Source organism: Schistocerca cancellata, chromosome 2 (genome assembly GCF_023864275.1).
Source record: "Schistocerca cancellata isolate TAMUIC-IGC-003103 chromosome 2, iqSchCanc2.1, whole genome shotgun sequence".
In the NCBI taxonomy this organism is placed as follows: Eukaryota; Metazoa; Arthropoda; class Insecta; order Orthoptera; family Acrididae; genus Schistocerca; species Schistocerca cancellata.
The window spans coordinates 1,109,826,149-1,109,846,141 of NC_064627.1; the positions used below are offsets into that span (position 1 = coordinate 1,109,826,149).

At 42.4% G+C, this 19,993-nt stretch overlaps 1 protein-coding gene across 1 annotated transcript in view; it reads right to left on the reverse strand.

Moving 5' to 3' along the window:
• Positions 1-372: 372 nt before the first annotated feature.
• Positions 373-19,993, reverse strand: part of LOC126163129 (sialin-like) — a 191,858-nt gene continuing 172,237 nt past the window's right edge. Inside the window, exon 10 of the mRNA XM_049920056.1 lies at positions 373-687. Within this exon, the coding sequence (XP_049776013.1) occupies positions 433-687 (255 nt within the window). The 3' untranslated portion in view covers positions 373-432. The remainder of the gene's footprint in view (positions 688-19,993) is intronic.

A 19,993-nucleotide genomic window follows, 5' to 3' on the forward strand; every position in this document is an offset into this window, starting at 1 on the left:
TTAGGAGACTGTAGTGTGATGTGGGTCGTGGTATGAGGAGCAAAAGGAATAAGAAAAGATCAAGAGGGAGAGAGGAGTGCTAATATGTGGTAGGATAGGGAGGCGATGGACGAGGTGGATTTGTTGTCTGAGAGAGAGAGGCAGCATACTAGTATTAGATAATAGAGGAGAAAACCAGGAGGATATTTGTGTCGAGTTTCTGGATAGCAAAGAATAAATGAAAATGTTCATCGTGGGTAAGAAATGGTGGGAATTGGATGAGATGGTAAAGGATCCATATAACGGAAGGTGGCACAATGAAATCCTTTGGTATTTAAATAATAACTTGTTGGTAACTGTCATTCGAAGCAAATCAAACTTTCAGTAGCACCTTTAGTCGGTGGTTCGCATGTGTGAGATACTGTTGACAACCACCTCTTCAAGCACGGTGGCCTACTGCGCGTTTCCAGATGTTCGCCATTTTCCCTTAATTTCCTCCAGCTGAGTTCTCTCCTGGTTCGCAGTAAGGCTCCGTTGAGCCTCCTCGTCCTCCGGCTCTTCTCGGTATCGCTTCGGCTGTCTGTCCACGACAGCGGGCGAATTCCACTCCTGTATTTCCGCGGAGGACGTCAGGAGGTGCAGCACACCTGTTGCTAAAAGCGCCCCCGACGCTATCAGGAAAACCTTCTTCCATTGTTCGGTTGTTTGCTGCAACACAAACACGAGATTTGTTTTACTGTATGAAATTACTTTCTTATTACTGTAAAATTTGCTTTACGCAAAGTGCTTTGCTTAACAACCATTGTTGAAGATACGTTCATTGAACAGCTTTCGTCTGTGAAACCCTACATTTACATTAACAGAACATCATTTAACAGTTACTACTACAAAATTTTCAGTTATTTAATACTCAACCAATATGTTACAGTTTTCTCTCAGCTGCTTACATCACCGTCCAGTTCTCAGTACCGCTGCCTTTTTTAATTTACCTAGAGCTATACATTCGACAGTTCTGTCATGGTAAAGAAATGGTACAAGAACACGGGAATTGACGTATGTGGGAGCCAGCATGTCCACAGATGAATGAAAGAAACATTTTAACGGGAAGAAAAATATCAATGTAAACAATTTTACTAGTTGACAGTGCAAGTGAATCGCCCAGGAGACATGGTCAGATGTCAATGTAAACTCACAAATTTACACACCAGCAGTGAGCATGTAAATGATTAGAGTTGCATTTCTCTGTCACAGGTAGACCGCCCACCAGAGTTCATTAGTGTCCTTCGTGTTTATTGTTCTGAATATGCCTGATAGGGTATATAAAGGACATTAAACAGCGTCATATGTTGAGTGACCACTTTGAAGGACACGAAGATGCCGCGTACTCGAGTGAGATAGCGTTATCAGCGCCTGACAGAGTTTGATATGGTCCTCATTGTGGTCGCTTGATCAAATCGAGCTTTATGTAGAGGTTATCGAGCTTTATGTAGAGGTTATTTTTTTAAATTACCTTTACCAGTCACAAACTTTGTCAACTATTGTATCACTTACTTATTTAGCGACATATTTCGAGGTAAACCTCATGTTCAGGCTAAGTGGCATTACAGAAACAACTTTACAATAAGGTCATACTGATGTTACATAGTCTTTTCGTAAATGCTGGGGTCATCTTGTGGAAGAAGTGAAAACTTAGTAAGAGGCGATGTCACTTTGGAAGTTGGATTGATGTTTGCACGAAAATGTTTTGTAACGGTCACTCACTTTGTTCTTCTGGCGTGGCAGTCTATTTGTGATGCACTGAGGTGTTTCCATTTCAGTGGCTCTCTTGGCTTTCTTGGTCACTGTTCACAAATTGTCACTAACATAGCAGTAACTTGGAAACACGATCACAAATAATTATGTAGTGCAGTGAACAAGATGGCGGTCGAAATACAGCTGGTTTCGATTTGACTATCGATTTGTCGATCTACGTGATGTCAGATGTTTACATGTCTTCTACACGTCTTGTTATCGTATTACAGATGTACATTAACGAAATACATTACAAATTGAGCACCTATTACATTATTATTGAACTCATCATGCTATAAACAATTTATTTTAAATATTTATAAGCTACTGCTGGGGCTAAAGTCAAGACATGTAAAAATCTGACACCACGTAGATCGACAAATCGATAGTCAAATCGAAACCAGCTGTATTTCGACCGCCATCTTGTCCACTGCACGACAGAATCATTTGTAATCGTGTTTCCAAGTTACTGTTATGTTAGTGACAATTTGTGATCAGTGACCAAGAAAGCCAAGAGAGCCACGGAAATGGAAACACTTCAGCGCATCACAACGAGACTCCCACATCAGAAGAACAAAGTGTCTGACCATTACAAAACATTTTCGTGCAAACATCACTCCAGCTTCCAAACTGACATCGCCTCTCACTAAGTTTTCTCTTCTTCCACAGGATGGCCACAGCATTTACGAAAAGACTATGTAACAACAGTATGACCTTATTGTAATGTTGTTTTTGTAATGCCATTTAGCCTGAAGATGAGGTATACCCTCGAAAATTAATCAAAATGGCTTGAAAATAGAGCTTTACCCCGTTTTGTGGGGCACTCGGATGCCTTAGTGGCACAACGATGAGAACGTAATGGCAGGCATACTCGCCAAGTTCTGATCGACCATGTTTTCGCAGCACAAGGGAGTATCTCCGTATTGCGCACTGAGCACATCGTAACGCCTTCACATCAGTGCCTGCCATGCGAAAACAAGTAATGGAGTCCCTGCAACATTTGTGTCATCCCACACCATTGGTAGCGGAGACTAACAGCAGCCGTACTAGGGAATTACCATCCCAAGCGTAGGCTGCCATTAATGCAACACAAATGACTATACATGCAGTGGTGAAGCGATTAGGAAGAATGCACTGCTAACGGGTGGCGACGAATTGTATTCAGCGACGAATACCATGTGACGGAACTGAAATGTTGGTGGGCTGACAGTAATTTGGAGCCCGCGCGTCGGAAACGGGCGCGCTTGTGTGAGACTGCCAGGGAGTGCACCCTGATGCCATCTATTGGCGAAACTGGGAATTAGCGCTACCAGTCAGACAATGCACTAAGCTCTCGGAGTCAAATGTATTCTTTTTCTTGGTAATTATAAGTTATTACTGTATAATTTAATGTTGTAAAGCGCTAGTAGTAAATCATTATGACTGATATGTACTCCAGGGTAATAAATATAAATATTCTTAAATACTAAATGATTTCGGTGAAAAGGTGGTAGGGGAACGCCCCCACTCTTGGTGATACGAGCGTAGCTAGAGGTAGCTGGAGACACAGGGACTGAACAATGGAATGGCCTGGGGAATGTTGACGTGATCGGATGTGCGTAACTGTGCTCACGCAAAAGTGATTGTGCAACAGAGAAGAGGCGTATATCGTCGCCGTTTTTGGAGTAAAACGCGTCGAATGGTTGTTGAAGCCGCCTCTATGCCACTGGGGCTGATTGTAAGAGTTCCTGGGCCCAGATTTTATGGCGGACGTGCAGTAGCTTATACGAGTGCTACAGCTCGTAGTTCCAGCCGCCATTAAGGGCATGAGGCGTGAAGAGCTGCGTTAGCCACATGCATCTCACCACCAGCACAGACACGTCTACCCAAGGCAAGACTGCTTGCAATTGTTAAGTCGAACTTTGTATACATGTAAAAGGAGAATACCAGTTTTCTTTTATGCAAGTGCAGAGGACAGAATATAGTAATGAGTAAAATTACGACGCATGTTGTTCATTGTAAAGTGTAGTAACCTCAAACATAGTATAGTGAAATCAGACTGAGGCCACCATCGCCTCTTTCATTTACAACTCTTTTGGTTGTAGAATACTTTAGCGTATAAGAATGTTGAAAAGAGCAATGGTCACACCAGAATGAGTCGCCTATTTATAGTTACTTAAATTTTTCTGAGTAACCTTTCAAATAAAGTCACTTAACTAATTCTGTATCAATTGTCCAAAGAGTAATATCCAAAATCATTAAATAAGATGAAGGATAGAATTTTGTTAACCCAAGTTGCATAAACTGTCTTGGTAGTAATTACCAAGCCAACTCACAGAAATTGAGAGAGTATTTGCTTTGTAGAATCATCTAGAATGATCAGAAATAGTAATATTCAGAATTAAGTTTAAATTCAACTCAAGCCATTTTACTTTGAAACGAGCCAAAAATTGATTTATTCTTTTGCTCCTTCAGAGCTGGCGACCGTAGTTATAAGTATTTTCAGGAGGATTCGACGGTAAGTCTGCTGCTCTCGTCGTGCTGATAGGATTATCCACTGCTGCTAGCAGTGGTGATTGGATACATAAGCTCATTACCAAGTTAAGTGGGTCAGGTAGGCAGTGTTACCGTGTGAACTGTAGGGCACTGTAGGCCGTGGATCGAACCCGTTCAATCATCACAGCTCTTAGGGAAATAGTCCGGTTAGGAGTGTACTAATCATTAGGTAAATACTGGCGAGTAACGGTCAAAAATGTATACGCAAGTGAATTTAGCAAGGTCCACGTAGCACCTAGTTAATGTGGTGCAATGGCGAGGGTAGGAGTGGAGTAAAAGTGAGCTGAGCTTGTGGCAGCTGTGCTGTATTCAAATATTAACAACGTGGATTCACTACTACCTCTTACCATTAGGACTGAGCTATTTACAGTTAAAATACGTAGCAGTAAGCGCAAAGGCGTGACAGCTACAAGTCCGTATTGGTTTTATACATACGGAATTAGTAAGCGGATTATTCCGTCAGTGGAGGGGGTTAAAACAACCGAGTCAGTTGAGAACATACCCCATTTACTGATGGAAAGATTCGGCGGTTCGGTCGCAAGCAGTTCTGCACTACCCAGGAGACCATTGCCGTTGAGTATGGCGGCGGCCCTGCTTGCAGTGTTTTGCCGCACAGAGTGGCCGCGCTGTTTGAGGCGCCATGTCACGGATTGCGCGGCCGCTCCCGCAGGAGGTTCGAGTCCTCCCTCGGGCATGGGTGTTGTTCTTAGCATAATTTAGTTTAAGTAGTGTGTAAGTCTATGGACCGATGACCTCAGCAGTTTGATCCCTTAGGAATTCACACACATTTGAACATTTTGAACATCCAATGTTTTGGAGAGGGTCAGTGGTGTTGCTCCTGACGTCACCGTATGAGGAATCATTCCATATGACTTCAGCTCACGGCTAGTAGAGACTGAGGGAATTCTGATGACCCAACAGTATGTACAGACATTCTACGTCCTCATATGTCACCTTTCACGAGACAACATCATGATGGCATTTTCCAACAGGACAATGTTCGCCCATGATGGCATTTTTCAAGAGGACAATGCTCGTCCACACATGGCATGTGTCTCTATGAAGTATTTGCATCATGCTGAGGCACTGCCATAGACAGAAAGATCGCCAGCTCTATCGCCGATAGAACATGTGTGGTACTATCTCAGGTATCAACTATCCAAGTGTCAGCATGTATCACCTCCATCACAGTGTCAGCATCTAGGATACTGAGGACCAGTTACAAAAGTTAGGGGACAGTCTGCCTCAGGAGAGTTTGATTTGATGCGGCCCACCATGAAATCCCCTACCGTGACAGCCTTTTCACCTCAAAGTAGCACTTATTTGCTCTAATCTCTGTCTTCCTTTTCAGCTTATACCTTCTCCAGTTGCATCTAGTACCATGGAAGTTATTCCCTGGCATCTTAACAGATGTCCTCACGTCCTGTCCCTTCTCTTGTCACTGTTTCCCATATATTCCTTTCCTCGTCAGTTCTCTGTAGAACCTCCTCAATACTTACGTTGTCAGTCCACCCAAGTTTCAGCATTCTTCTGTAGCACCACATCTCTAGTGCTTCTATTCTCTTCTGTTCTGGCTTTTCCACAGTCGATCTCTCACTGCCATACAATGCTGTGCTTCAAAAGTACATTCTCAGAAATTTCTTCCTCAATTTAAGGCCTTTGTTTGATACCAGTAGAGTTCTCTTGGCCAGCAACGCCCCTTTTGCCACTGCTAATCTGCTTTTTATGTCCTCCTTGTTCCTCCATCATGTTTTTTTTCTGCCTAAGTAGCAGATTTCCTTAACTTCATCAACTTCGTGATCACAAATTATGATGTTAAATTTATCGCTGTACTCATTTCTCCTTCTTCTCATTACTTTCGCGTTGTTCGATTTACTCTCATTCCATATTCTGTACTCAGGCGAGAATACAACAGCTTCATGACACACTTGACAGTGCATGCATCCAGGTCAGTGGGGGTCCAGCGTAATAATGATAAGTGGACCCATATTGACATTTTCTTTATCAGTGTGACACGATACTGAACTCAACGAAATAACATTGCATATTTTCTCAACCTATGAAATTTGATTTTGGTTCCTCCTCTGCCTCTGGGTTCTTCACTTTTTTTTTTTTTGGTCAGACAGTGTGTAATTTGATTGTGTAAAATGCGTGTTTCACGATCCGCCACTTTCATTTTAAACCGAAAAATCGACCGGTTTTAGTCATAGACCACCTTCACGGGTAAAGGTTAAAATGGTTTAAGCCACAACATTACACTTATCACTACTAAAATAATGTGTAGAGCATGTCATGAATATCAATATATGACACAGTACTGTTAGAAGCAAACATGACAACTAACAACTAATTACGTGATGTGCTCTATACATTATTTCAGTAATGACAAATGTAATGTTTTGGCTTAAACCATTTTAACTCTTATCCGTGAAGATGGTCGATGACTGAAACCAGTCCGTTTTTAGGGCTGAAATAAAAGTGGCTGATGGTCAAACACGTCTTTTTACATTACTTGACGGCTATTGATATCCAGGTTCCGAAAATGTAACTTATTCTTTTTCTGTAGAAAGCCTTATCAAAAATGCTACATACAAACTACAAAATTCTTACAGGTAATTTCTTTAACGCAGCCATTTTGACGTAACGTGAAGCTAGTTTCGGCAGTTACAAAGTGTGGCAATCTTAACTGATTTCATTAAATCCTTCAACCTTGTGGCTTGTACTAAAGTCTAAATTTAATTGAGGAAATTAATATATGCAAGTCAAGTAATACGGAATACAAATTGATTAAGGAGTTGAGGCATGGAAGCATTTAGGTTTGTTGTAGTATCATGGATACAAATGTCACACACAGGACCGATCTGACTGAACTCAATAACTGGGCAAAGAGGAGTAGGAATGGGCTATCTCACCACTCCACAGAGTCAGTTTTGAATGAATGTGTACATGGCAGAGGCAAGTTTTGAATGACACCTAAAACACCTAGTCGTTTGTGTGCCGGCAGGTTAACAGCCGGCAGCTTTTATCTTGCACGTTCTGCAGACTTTGCGGTTATTCCCTGTCTGTGTTAACTCGTTACTTCTTTTGTACTGGCTGACACTTGCTTTACTCCTCCACGTAGTGCAAAGTAGGCAACGCAGTGTCTCCGTGCTTGTGTTATCCGTAATTGTCCGGCAGAAGCAGTATTAGCGTAGTATTTGGAGGCTCAGACAAAGAAAAGATCCAAGTACCAGACGCCAAGGATATGTCCATTCAACGTTCTGTATATTCCCTGGCGTCACAGCCACCCACCATTCAACCGTGTTCTGCGGGTTGCCCGTAAACGACAATCAGAATTCAAGCACCCGACACACTAACGTGTGGCGCCAGAATGGCCACCAGAAGCATAAGCCTTGGCGCAAATAGCGCTGTCATTGGGGCACTACCTTGCCTCCGTGAGTCACTTGACTCTGCCGATATGCTTCCATCAGACGAGTATTCAGATCGCTGCCCGACCGATCTGCAGTCGGTTTAAATTCCGGGCTGCATGACAACCTTGCCTAATGAGTCCTGTTTTTTCACCGCGTACTTTGTAAGCTCCCGGCTCAATACCGGTTCTGTTTCACCGAGTGCACTCTACGGCCGTTGCTCTACACAGGACGCACACAGCGGTCCATCCATAGGCGTCCTCTGCAGCTCACCGACTCGACCTTGCTGTCATTGCGTTACAGGACACTTTTTTTTTTTTGGTCATCAGTCTACTGACTGGTTTGATGCGGCCCGCCACGAATTCCTTTCCTGTGCTAACCTCCTCGTCTCAGAGTAGCACTTGCAACCTACGTCCTCAATTATTTGCTTGACGTATTCCAATCCCTGTCTTCCTCTACAGTTTTTACTCTCTACAGCTCCCTCTAGTACCATGGAAATCATTCCCTTATGTCTTAGGAGATGTCCTATCATCCTGGCCCTTCTCCTTATCAGTGTTTTCCACATATTCCTTTCCTCTCCGATTCTGCGTAGAACCTCCTCATTCCTTACCTTATCAGTCCACCTAATTTTCAACATGCGTCTATAGCACCACATCTCAAATGCTTCGATTCTCTTCTGTTCCGGTTTTCCCACAGTCCACGTTTCACTACCATACAATGTTGTACTCCAGACGTACATCCTCAGAAATTTCTTCCTCAAATTAGGGCCGGTATTTGATATTAGTAGACTTCTCTTGGCCATAAATGCCTTTTTTGCCATAGCGAGTCTGCTTTGGATGTCCTCCTTGCTCCGTCCGTCATTGGTTATTTTACTGCCTAGGTAGCAGAATTCCTTAACTTCATTGACTTCGTGACCATCAATCCTGATGTTAAGTTTCTCGCTGTTCTCATTTCTACTACTTCTCATTACCTTCGTCTTTCTCCGATTTACTCTCAAACCATACTGTGTACTCATTAGACTGTTCATTCCGTTCAGCAGATCATTTAATTCTTCTTCACTTTCACTCAGGATAGCAAAGTCATCAGCGAATCGTATCATTGATATCTTTTCACCTTGTATTTTAATTCCACTCCTGAACCTTTCTTTTATTTCCATCATTGCTTGCTCGATGTACAGATTGAAGAGTAGGGGCGAAAGGCTACAGCCTTGTCTTACACTCTTCTTAATACGAGCACTTCGTTCTTGATTGTCCACTCTTATTATTCCCTCTTGGTTGTTGTACATATTGTATACGACCCGTCTCTCCCTGTAGCTTACCCCTACTTTTTTCAGAATCTCGAACAGCTTGCACCATTTTATATTGTCGAACGCTTTTTCCAGGTCGACGAATCCTATGAAAGTGTCTTGATTTTTCTTTATCCTTGCTTCCATTATTAGCCGCAACGTCAGAATTGCCTCTCGTCCCTTTACTTTTCCTAAAGCCAAACTGATCGTCACCTAGCGCAATCTCAATTTTCTTTTCCATTCTTCTGTATATTATTCTTGTAAGCAGCTTCGATGCATGAGCTGTTAAGCTGATTGTGCGATAATTCTCGCACTTGTCAGCTCTTGCCGTCTTCGGTATTGTGTGGATGATGCTTTTCCGAAAGTCAGATGGTATATCGCCAGACTCATATATTCTACACACCAACGTCAATAGTCGTTTTGTTGCCACTTCCCCCAATGATTTTAGAAATTCTGATGGAATGTTATCTATCCCTTCTGCCTTATTTGACCGTAAGTCCTCCAAAGCTCTTTTAAATTCCGATTCTAATACTGGATCCCCTATCTCTTCTAAATCGACCCCTGTTTCTTCTTCTATCACATCAGACAAATCTTCACCCTCATAGAGGCTTTCAATGTATTCTTGCCACCTATCCTCTCTCTCCTCTGCATTTAACAATGGAATTCCCGTTGCACTCCTAATGTTACCACCGTTCCTTTTAATGCCACCAAAGGTTGTTTTGACTTTCCTGTATGCTGAGTCTGTCCTTCCGACAATCATATCTTTTTCGATGTCTTCACATTTTTCCTGCAGCCATTTCGTCTTAGCTTCCCTGCACTTCCTATTTATTTCATTCCTCAGCGACTTGTATTTCTGTTTTCCTGATTTTCCCGGAACATGTTTGTACTTCCTCCTTTCATCAATCAACTGAAGTATTTCTTCTGTTACCCATGGTTTCTTCGCAGCTACCTTCTTTGTACCTATGTTTTCCTCCCCAACTTCTGTGATGGCCCTTTTTAGAGATGTCCATTCCTCTTCAACTGTACTGCCTACTGCGCTATTCCTTATTGCTGTATCTATAGCGTTAGAGAACTTCAAACGTATCTCGTCATTCCTTAGTACTTCCGTATCCCACATCTTTGCGTATTGATTCTTCCTGACTAATGTCTTGAACTTCAGCCTACTCTTCATCACTACTATATTGTGATCTGAGTCTATATCTGCTCCTGGGTACTCCTTACAATCCAGAATCTGATTTCGGAATCTCTGTCTGTCCACGAAGTAATCTAATTGAAATCTTCCCGTATCTCCCGGCCTTTTCCAAGTATACCTTCTCCTCTTGTGATTCTTGAACAGGGTATTCGCTATTACTAGCTGAAACTTGTTACAGAACTAAATTAGTCTTTCTCCTCTTTCATTCCTAGTCCCAAACCCATATTCTCCCGTAACCTTTTCTTCTACTCCTTCCCCTACAACTGCAATCCAGTCGCCCATGACTATTAGATTTTCGTCCCCCTTTACATACTGCATTACCCTTTCAATACCCTCATACATTTTCTCTATCTGTTCATCTTCAGCTTGCGACGTCGGCATGTATACCTGAACTATCGTTGTCGGTGTTGGTCTGCTGTCGATTCTGATTAGAACAACCCGGTCACTGACCAGTTCACAGTAACACACCCTCTTCCCTACCTTCCTATTCATAACGAATCCTACACCTGTTATACCATTTTCTGCTGCTGTTGATATTACCCGATACTCATCTGACCAGAAATCCTTGTCTTCCTTCCACTTCACTTCACTAACCCCTACTATATCTAGATTGAGCCTTTGCATTTCCCTTTTCAGATTTTCTAGTTTCCCTACCACGTTCAAGCTTCTGACATTCCACACCCCGACTCGTAGAACGCTATCCTTTCGTTGATTATTCAATCTTTTTCTCATGGTAACCTCCCCCTTTGGCAGTCCCCTCCCGGAGATCCGAATGGGGGACTATTCCGGAATCTTTTGCCAATGGAGAGATCATCATGACACTTCTTCAAATACAGGCCACATGTCCTGTGGATACACGTTACGTGTCTTTAATGCAGTGGTTTCCATTGCCTTCTGCATCCTCATGTCGATGATCATTGCTGATTCTTCCGCCTTTAGGGGCAATTTCCCACCCCTAGGACAAGAGAGTGCCCTGAACCTCTATCCGCTCCTCCGCCCTCTTTGACAAGGCCGTTGGCAGAATGAGGCTGACTTCTTATGCCGGAAATCTTCGGCCGCCAATGCCAATGCCAACCCGGGACCAAAGACGTTTTGATTATGAATCAAAGACGCTACCCCTAGACCACGGGTACCTCCCAATCACCAACTTTCTGTTCCGAATGCGAAAATATTTTGCTGACACCCATCTACGTAGGGAGAAATGATCATCATAATAAAACAAGAGAAGTCAGAGCTCGAGGATAGATTTAGGTGTTCCTTTTTCCCATGCGCCTTTCGAGAGTGGAATGGTAGAGAAGTAGTATGAAAATGGTTCGATGAACCCTCTGCCAGGATTTTAAGTGTGAATTGCAGAATAACCGTGTAGATGTAGATTACCCGGTAGAACAATCCAGTCCAAAGGCAGCGCTTACTTGCTAAGACAATGCAGTGCTTCAGTTATTAATTCTCAGATTCGACCGAGTTATGCCTACTCGTATTCGAAGAAACTATTATCGTATTTTTTGCACACAAAAACAAAAAACGAAGCACAACGAAGGAATTATCCGAATGGAGTGGAAACAGATAGATGTGATGTAAGTGTACAGACAAATGAATGATTACAAATTCCGAAAAATTCGAGGTAAAGGGTTTCACAAATTCAGCAAGTCTCTAACGTTATGGTTCAAATCTAGCCCTTATGCATGCAGTTATTGGGCTTGTTTCTGGATATCCTCCAGATGTATCTGGAGACACTCCAGACAATCTGACTGTCGCCCGCCATACGGCCCAATAACCAGGAGTGGATCTGCGGTGCCTTTTCTTTTCATAGCCCCTTTGGTTGTCATCTGAGGCCCACACAGAAGCATACCGACAATCCTTCTTGCCACGAACAATACGAGACTGTAATAGAAGGGAGAACCGATAGAGGTACTCAAGGTACCCTCCGCCACACACCGTCAGGTGGCTTGCGGAGTATGGATGTAGATGTAGATGTTACAGCACAGCTGTACGTCGACGATATTCTACGCCCAATTTTGTTGCTCTTCATGGTAAGCCTCCTGGGCTTCCAGTTACATAAGATAACGCACACTCGCACACGGCGAGAGTTTCTTCTATTTGTCTTCATGCTTTCAAAAACTACCTTTGCCAGCAAGGTCGTCGAATCTATATATAAGGATGTAAAGTAGTTTTAGCAGATGCGCTAGTTAAAAAAAGGCTTGAAGAAGTGTGAGAAAATACAAGTCAAAAATCAATGGAAGCTCTGTTTAGAAGAACATCTGAAAATAATGGGAATGCAAATAATTACAAATAAAAGAAGAAAGTAGAAATCTCAATTAGTGAAGAAGAGGATCGGCTTCTGTTTAATTTGTCTTGAACAATTTTGTAACAGTAAATCTAAGGAAAAATGGATTGAGTGTACAGACGCAAGAACTGGGCTCATGAATTATGTGCCCCTGGACCAAAGAACTTTTTAACATATCAAAACATATCAAATTTATGAATGTACAGCCGAAAGTGACTAGGTTATTATAGGATATTTTTTAAATTGGTATTTTATTGTCTAAGTCGATCTTATAGACGTATGAATGCTTTATGAATATCATTTTTGGTTTCTCTTCACTTTTTGTGAATAATTTATTTTCTACGATTTAAATAACCCATGAGAACCATCTGCAATATCTTTCACAACCAAGCTGAACTCGGGACAAGTTATCACAAAAACATACTCCGACAAACCTTTTTTTTTCCGAAGAGCCAAACCGAACGGGGTGACACATTGGTTCGTTAACCACTCCACGCTGGGCTCGCATTAAGGAGGACGGCGATTCAAATCCGACCATCCAGATTTAAGGGGCTCCGGAAAGGCACAAAATCATGAAAAGTTCAATTTTTACTTTTTTGCGTTTTCTGAATCTGCAGACTATTACCTTTTAATAGATATATAATTTATTCAATTCCGAACACTACAACTATTTTTAAATTTTTTTTTTAAATGTGTTCTACATGGGCGTGACCCACTGTGGCGCTGTTAAACTGCTGTCAAATGGTGTTATTATTAACGTCCGTGTTCATCAGGTACATTTTAGTGATGTGAGATGCAATAATGGAGGTGATAAAACCTTTTTTCAGAGACTTAGCAGCACCTGAACTGTTGAAAAAGTGTATTCACGGAAAAACTCAAAACTCCAATGAAAGTGTAAATAGTGTTGTATGGTCGAGAACCCCAAGACTGTATTTGTTGGAATAGAAACACTTCACTTTGGTGTGTATGATGCTGTTGCGACTTTCAATGATGGCAACATTGTAAGGTGCAAGGTATTGAGAAATATGGGAATGAAGATAGGTTCTAACATGGTACGAGCGATGCTTGCTTTAGACAAGGAACGCCTTCGGGCTGCAGACAGGGCTGTAAAGAGTCTAGAAATACAAGCAAGAGTAAACAGGAGGAGGAACAAGAGGAAGCTGGAGGAGGAGTTTGCAGAGGATGAAGATAATCCATCCTATGGACCTGGAATGCACTAAAAAGTTAATCCAATCTTTTTCGCTCGATTCCCAAAACTTTTATTTTCTCATACTAATTACATGTTTTCTAAGGATCTTCCAAACATATTTGTTTCAAACTTTCAGTAAATGTTACACAGTACCTTCTGCATAATTCAACACAGCCTTTTTCCAAACAACTGTATATTTTTGAATATATAAATAAAAAATTGCAAAAAATGTTGTGAATTTTCATTACAATTGAAAAAAAATCATCTTTAATAACTGAACTAAAATTTTGTAAAATCCCTGTGTTAAGTTGTAGCCCATATTCCAATAAATAATCTGTAAAAAGTTCAACTTCCTACCTCAAATACTTTGTGAGGAAAGATGTAATTTATAAGCGTTGTCCGCCGCTCGTGGTCTAGCGGTAGCGTTCTCGCTTTCCGAGCACGGGGTCCCGGGTTCGATTCCCGGCGGGGTCAGGGATTTTCACCTGCCTCGAGATGACTGGGTGTTTGTGTTGTCCTCATCATTTCATCATCATCCAGGAAAGTGGCGAAATTGGACTGAGCAAAGGTTGGGAAATTGTACGGGCGCTGATAACCACGCAGTTGAGCGCCCCACAAACCAAACATCATCATCATCATCATATAAGCGTTATTTTAACATTGCAAGTATAGGGCGTTCCGGAACCCCTTAAGTTGTCCGTGATTTCCCTAAAATCGCTCCAGGCAAAATCCAGGATTATACTCTGAAACTTCGCTACCGATTTTCTTTCCGACCTTTGCATCATTTCGAGTTTGTGCTTCCTCTCTAATGAGATCGATTTCGAAGTACCGTTAAACCATAATCTTCCTTCCTATTGAAGAACCAAATGTTGATATGGCCTCTAATTTGTGGGAAAATATAGCCGAGCATACATGTTAGGAATACGCTAATGATAGAAGGGGAAGCTGTAAACCCTCTGTCTTCAAAAATTACAAATCACAAATTGTGACACCTGCCCCGTTCTGCCATACTAATCTTCACCTCAGTCACCGTTAAGGGGCTCCGGAAAGGCTCAAAATCATGAATAGTTCAATTTTTACTTTTTTGTGTTTTCTGAATCTGCAGACTATTACCTTTTAATAGATATATAATTTATTCAATTCCGAACACTACAACTATTTTTAAATTTTTTTAAAATGTGTTCTACATGGGCGTGACCCACTGTGGCGCTGTTAAACTGCTGTCAAATGGTGTTATTATTAACGTCCGTGTTCATCAGGTACATTTTAGTGATGTGAGATAAAGTATGTGTTGTGGCTAACCTATTTTCAGAGACTTAGCAGCACCTGAACTGTTGAAAAAGTGTATTCACGGAAAATCTCAAAATCCCAATGAAAGTGTAAATAGTGTTATATGGTCGAGAATCCCCAAGACTGTATTTGTTGGAATAGAAACACTTCACTTTGGTGTGTATGATGCTGTTGCGACTTTCAATGATGGCAACATTGTAAGGTGCAAGGTATTGAGAAATATGGGAATGAAGATAAGTTCTAACATGGTACGAGCGATGCTTGCTTTAGACAAGGAACGCCTTCGGGCTGCAGACAGGGCTGTAAAGAGTCTAGAAATACAAGCAAGAGTAAACAGGAGGAGGAACAAGAGGAAGCTGGAGGAGGAGTTTGCAGAGGATGAAGATAATCCATCCTATGGACCTGGAATGCACTAAAAAGTTAATCCAATCTTTGTCGCACGATTCCCAAAACTTTTATTTTCTCATACTAATTACGTGTTTTCTAAGGATCTTCCAAACATATTTGTTTCAAACTTTCAGTAAATGTTACACAGTACCTTCTGCATAATTTAACACAGCCTTTTTCCAAACAACTGTATATTTTTGAATATATAAATAAAAAATTGCAAAAAAATGTTGTCAATTTTCATTACAATTGAAAAAAATCATCTTTAATAACTGAACGAAAATTTTGTAAAATCCCTGTGTTAAGTTGTAGCCCATATTCCAATAAATAATCTGTAAAAAGTTCAACTTCCTACCTCAAATACTTTGTGAGGAAAGATGTAATTTATAAGCGTTATTTTAACATTGCAAGTATAGGGCGTTCCGGAGCCCCTTAACAGCATGGAGGACAGAAGCAACGTCAACCAGATCAGCACCCGGATGAGCGCCATACATCGAATCAGCCATCTGCACTTTTAACATCATCATTAGTTTACTCATGCTGAGCTCGAAGGGGCGATCTGTACTGATTACTTAGCAGAAGAAGATCTTCTTAGCCGAGGTCGGTATAAAAAACTTTATGGTGGATAAAAGATTTCCGTAAAACTAAATTAACATCTTCACATCTTCATAAACTGGTACAAGATATTTGTTTACCGAAACCGGTTATCTAGACTAAGGGTTTTGTAGCTATTTCAGCTAAGAAATTCTTCTTTTCCTAAGTAATCATCATCATCAACAACAATACCATCATCATCATCATCATCAACAACAACAATAGCAAGCATGTAAAAACGCACCAGTCACAGCCAGCAGCAGCAGCAGCAGCCCCAGCATTTGCAACAGCTCCTCTAACTTCAGGTAAACATTCTCTCACTCCAGTCGCGGTCCAGCCTCTCTTCCACCCACAATGCATATGAAAGACAAACAAATCAAGCACCAGTGGGGAAGTACCCAAACCTAAAACGTCTCAACATTTGCCAAAGGATCAATAAGACTTCTGAGAGAAATAATCACAGATTAGCTCAACCATATACCTTCATGCACCCTTCCGCAGAGTAGATGTGATCCAAATTTCCTTAACCCTCGAAAATTCGTCAGTCACGTTAAAAACTCTGTAACGCCCCCCCCCCCTCTCTCTCACACACACTCACTCCACATAATTAAACCGTAAAACTCGAATGTCTTCTTCGGAGGAAATATCCAGCAATCCGCCCCCAAATCAGTCGCAGTCCCTTCTATAAGCGTCCACAGATATCTGGAAAGCATTACACATCTTTAACAACAATAAAGTATGTTTTGTGGTAGAGTTACCTCATTTTAATAAAAAAGGAGGAAGGCCACAAGGTACTACGGCTATCAGTGTTTCCCTTATATATATATATACAGGGTGTTTCAAAAATGACCGGTATATTTGAAACGGCAATAAAAACTAAACGAGCAGTGATAGAAATACACCGTTTGTTGCAATATGCTTGGGACAACAGTACATTTTCAGCCGGACAAACTTTCGAAATTACAGTAGTTACAATTTTCAACAACAGATGGCGCTGCCGTCTGGGAAACTCTATAGTACGATATTTGCCACATATCCACCATGCGTAGCAATAATATGGCGTAGTCTCTGAATGAAATTACCCGAAACCTATGACAACGTGTCTGGCGGAATGGTTTCACATGCAGATGAGATGTACTGCTTCAGCTGTTCAATTGTTTCTGGATTCTGGCGGTACACCTGGTCTTTCAAGTGTCCCCACAGAAAGAAGTCACAGGGGTTCATGACTGGCGAATAGGGAGGCCAATCCACGCCGCCTCCTGTATGTTTCGGATAGCCCAAAGCAATCACACGATCATCGAAATATTCATTCAGGAAATTAAAGACGTCGGCCGTGCGATGTGGCCGGGCACCATCTTGCATAAACCACGAGGTGTTCGCAGTGTCGTCTAAGGCAGTTTGTACCGCCACAAATTCACGAAGAATGTCCAGATAGCGTGATGTAGTAATAGTTTCGGATCTGAAAAATGGGCCAATGATTCCTTTGGAACAAATGGCGGCCCAGACCAGTACTTTTTGAGGACGCAGGGACGATGGGACTGCAACATGGGGCTTTTCGGTTCCCCATATGCGCCAGTTCTGTTTATTGACGAAGCCGTCCAGGTAAAAATAAGCTTCGTCAGTAAACCAAATGCTGCCCACATGCATATCGCCGTCATCAATCCTGTGCACTATATCGTTAGCGAATGTCTCTCGTGCAGCAATGGTAGCGGCGCTGAGGCGTTTGAATTTTGTATGGATAGAGGTGTAAACTCTGGCGCATGAGACGATACGTGGACGTTGGCGTCATTTGGACCGCAGCTGCAACACGGCGAACGGAAACCCGACGCCGCTGTCGGATCACCTGCTGCACTAGCTGCGCGTTGCCCTCTGTGGTTGCCGTATGCGGTCGCCCTACCTTTCCAGCACGTTCATCCGTCACGGTCCCAGTCCGTTGAAATTTTTCAAACAGATCCTTTATTGTATCGCTTTTCGGTCCTTTGGTTACATTAAACCTCCGTTGAAAACTTCGTCTTGTTGCAACAACGCTGTGTTCTAGGCGGTGGAATTCCAACTCCAGAAAAATCCTCTGTTCTAAGGAATAAACCATGTTGTCTACAGCACACTTGCATGTTGTGAACAGCATACGCTTACAGCAGAAAGACGACGTACAGAATGGCGCACCCACAGACTGCGTTGTCTTCTATATCTTTCACATCACTTGCAGCGCCATCTGTTGTTGAAAATTGTAACTACTGTAATTTTGAAAGTTTGTCCGCCTGAAAATGTACTGTTGTCCCAAGCATATTGCAACAAACGGTGTATTTCTATCGCTGCTCGTTTAGTTTTTATTGCCGTTTCAAATATACCGGTCATTTTTGAAACACCCTGTATATATATATATATATATATATATATATATTACTACGAAAGTCACCGTACGGTGCGTGGCAAACCTGTACCACTACCAATCAGTTCCTGTTCTGTTCGCAAACAGAGCGGAGGGAAAAAGAATATCTATACGCCTCCCTACGAGCTCTAATTTCTTCTATTTTGTTTTCGTGGTCCTTAGGCGAAGTGTACGTTCACATCAGTAGAATCGTTCTGCAGTCAGCTTAAAACGCTGGATCTCAAAATTTTCCGAACAGCGTTTCTTAAGAGCGTCGCCTTCCCATCATGGATTCCCATTTGAGTACTTGAAGCATCTCCTTAATATTTCCGTGTTGTTCGAACCTACCGGTAATAAATCTAGTAGCCCGCCTCTGAATTGCTTCTATGTTCTTCTTTCCATCCGACCTGATTCCGATCCCAAACACTCAAGCAACACTAAAAAATGGGCCGCACTAGCGTCCTATATGCGCTCTCATTTACGGATGAACCACATTTCCCTAAAATTGTCCCAATAGACCGAAGTCGACCATCCTCTTCCGTAGTGACTAGGGCCTCCCGTCAGGCAGAACGTTCGCCTGCTGCAAGTCTTTCGATTTGACGCCACTTCGGCGACTTGCGCGTCGATGAGGATGAAATGATGGTGATTAGGACAACGCAACACACAGTCCCTGACCGGAGAAAATCTCCGACCCAGCCGGGAATCGAACCCGGGCCCTTAGGATTGGCATTCTGTCACACTGACCACTCAGCTACCGGGGGCGGACTCTTCCACTGTACAGTCCGTACGTGCAAGTTCCGTTTCATATAGCTTTGCAAAGTTAGGACCAGATAATTAAGCGACTTGAATGTGTCAAGCAGCACAATACTAATACTGTGATCGAACATAACGAGATTATTTTTCCTGCTTATCTACATTTAGAGCAAGGTACCATTCATCACACCACCCACAAATGTATGACATCCTGTATACTTCTACAGTCACTCAACTTCGACACCTTACCGTACACCACAGCATCATCAGCAAACAGGCGTAGATTGCTGCTCCCCTGCCTGCCGGCACATTTACGTTTATAGAGAACAACAGCTATCCTATCACACTTCACTGGGACACTCCCAACGATACCTTTATCTCTGATGAACAGCCGCCGTTGAGGACAACGTACTGGTTTCTGTTACGTAAGAAGTCCTGGAGCCACTCATTTATGTGGAAACCTATACTGTATGCTCGTACCTTCGTTGAAAGTCCACAGCGGTCACTGTGTCAAATGCTTTCGTAAATATGGGAATCTGAAACCTGTCTGCAGACCTTCACCGAGGGTTCGCTGTATATCATGTCAGAAAAGAGGAAGCTTATTAAAACTGTGTGCCCGACCGAGACTCGAACTCGGGACCATCCCCCAGGCTGTGGCTAAGCCATGTCTCCGCAGTATCCTTTCTTTGAGGAGTGCTAGTTCTGCAAGGTTCGCAGGAGAGCTTCTGTAAAGTTTGGAAGGTAGGAGACGAGATACTGGCAGAAGTACAGCTGTGAGGACCGGGCGTGAGCCGTGCTTCGGTAGCTCAGATCGTAGAGCACTTGCCCGCGAAAGGCAGAGGTCCCGAGTTCGAGTGTCGGTCCGGCACACAGTTTTAATCTGCCAGGAAGTTTCATATCAGCGCACACTCCGCTGCAGAGTGAAAATCTCATTCTGAA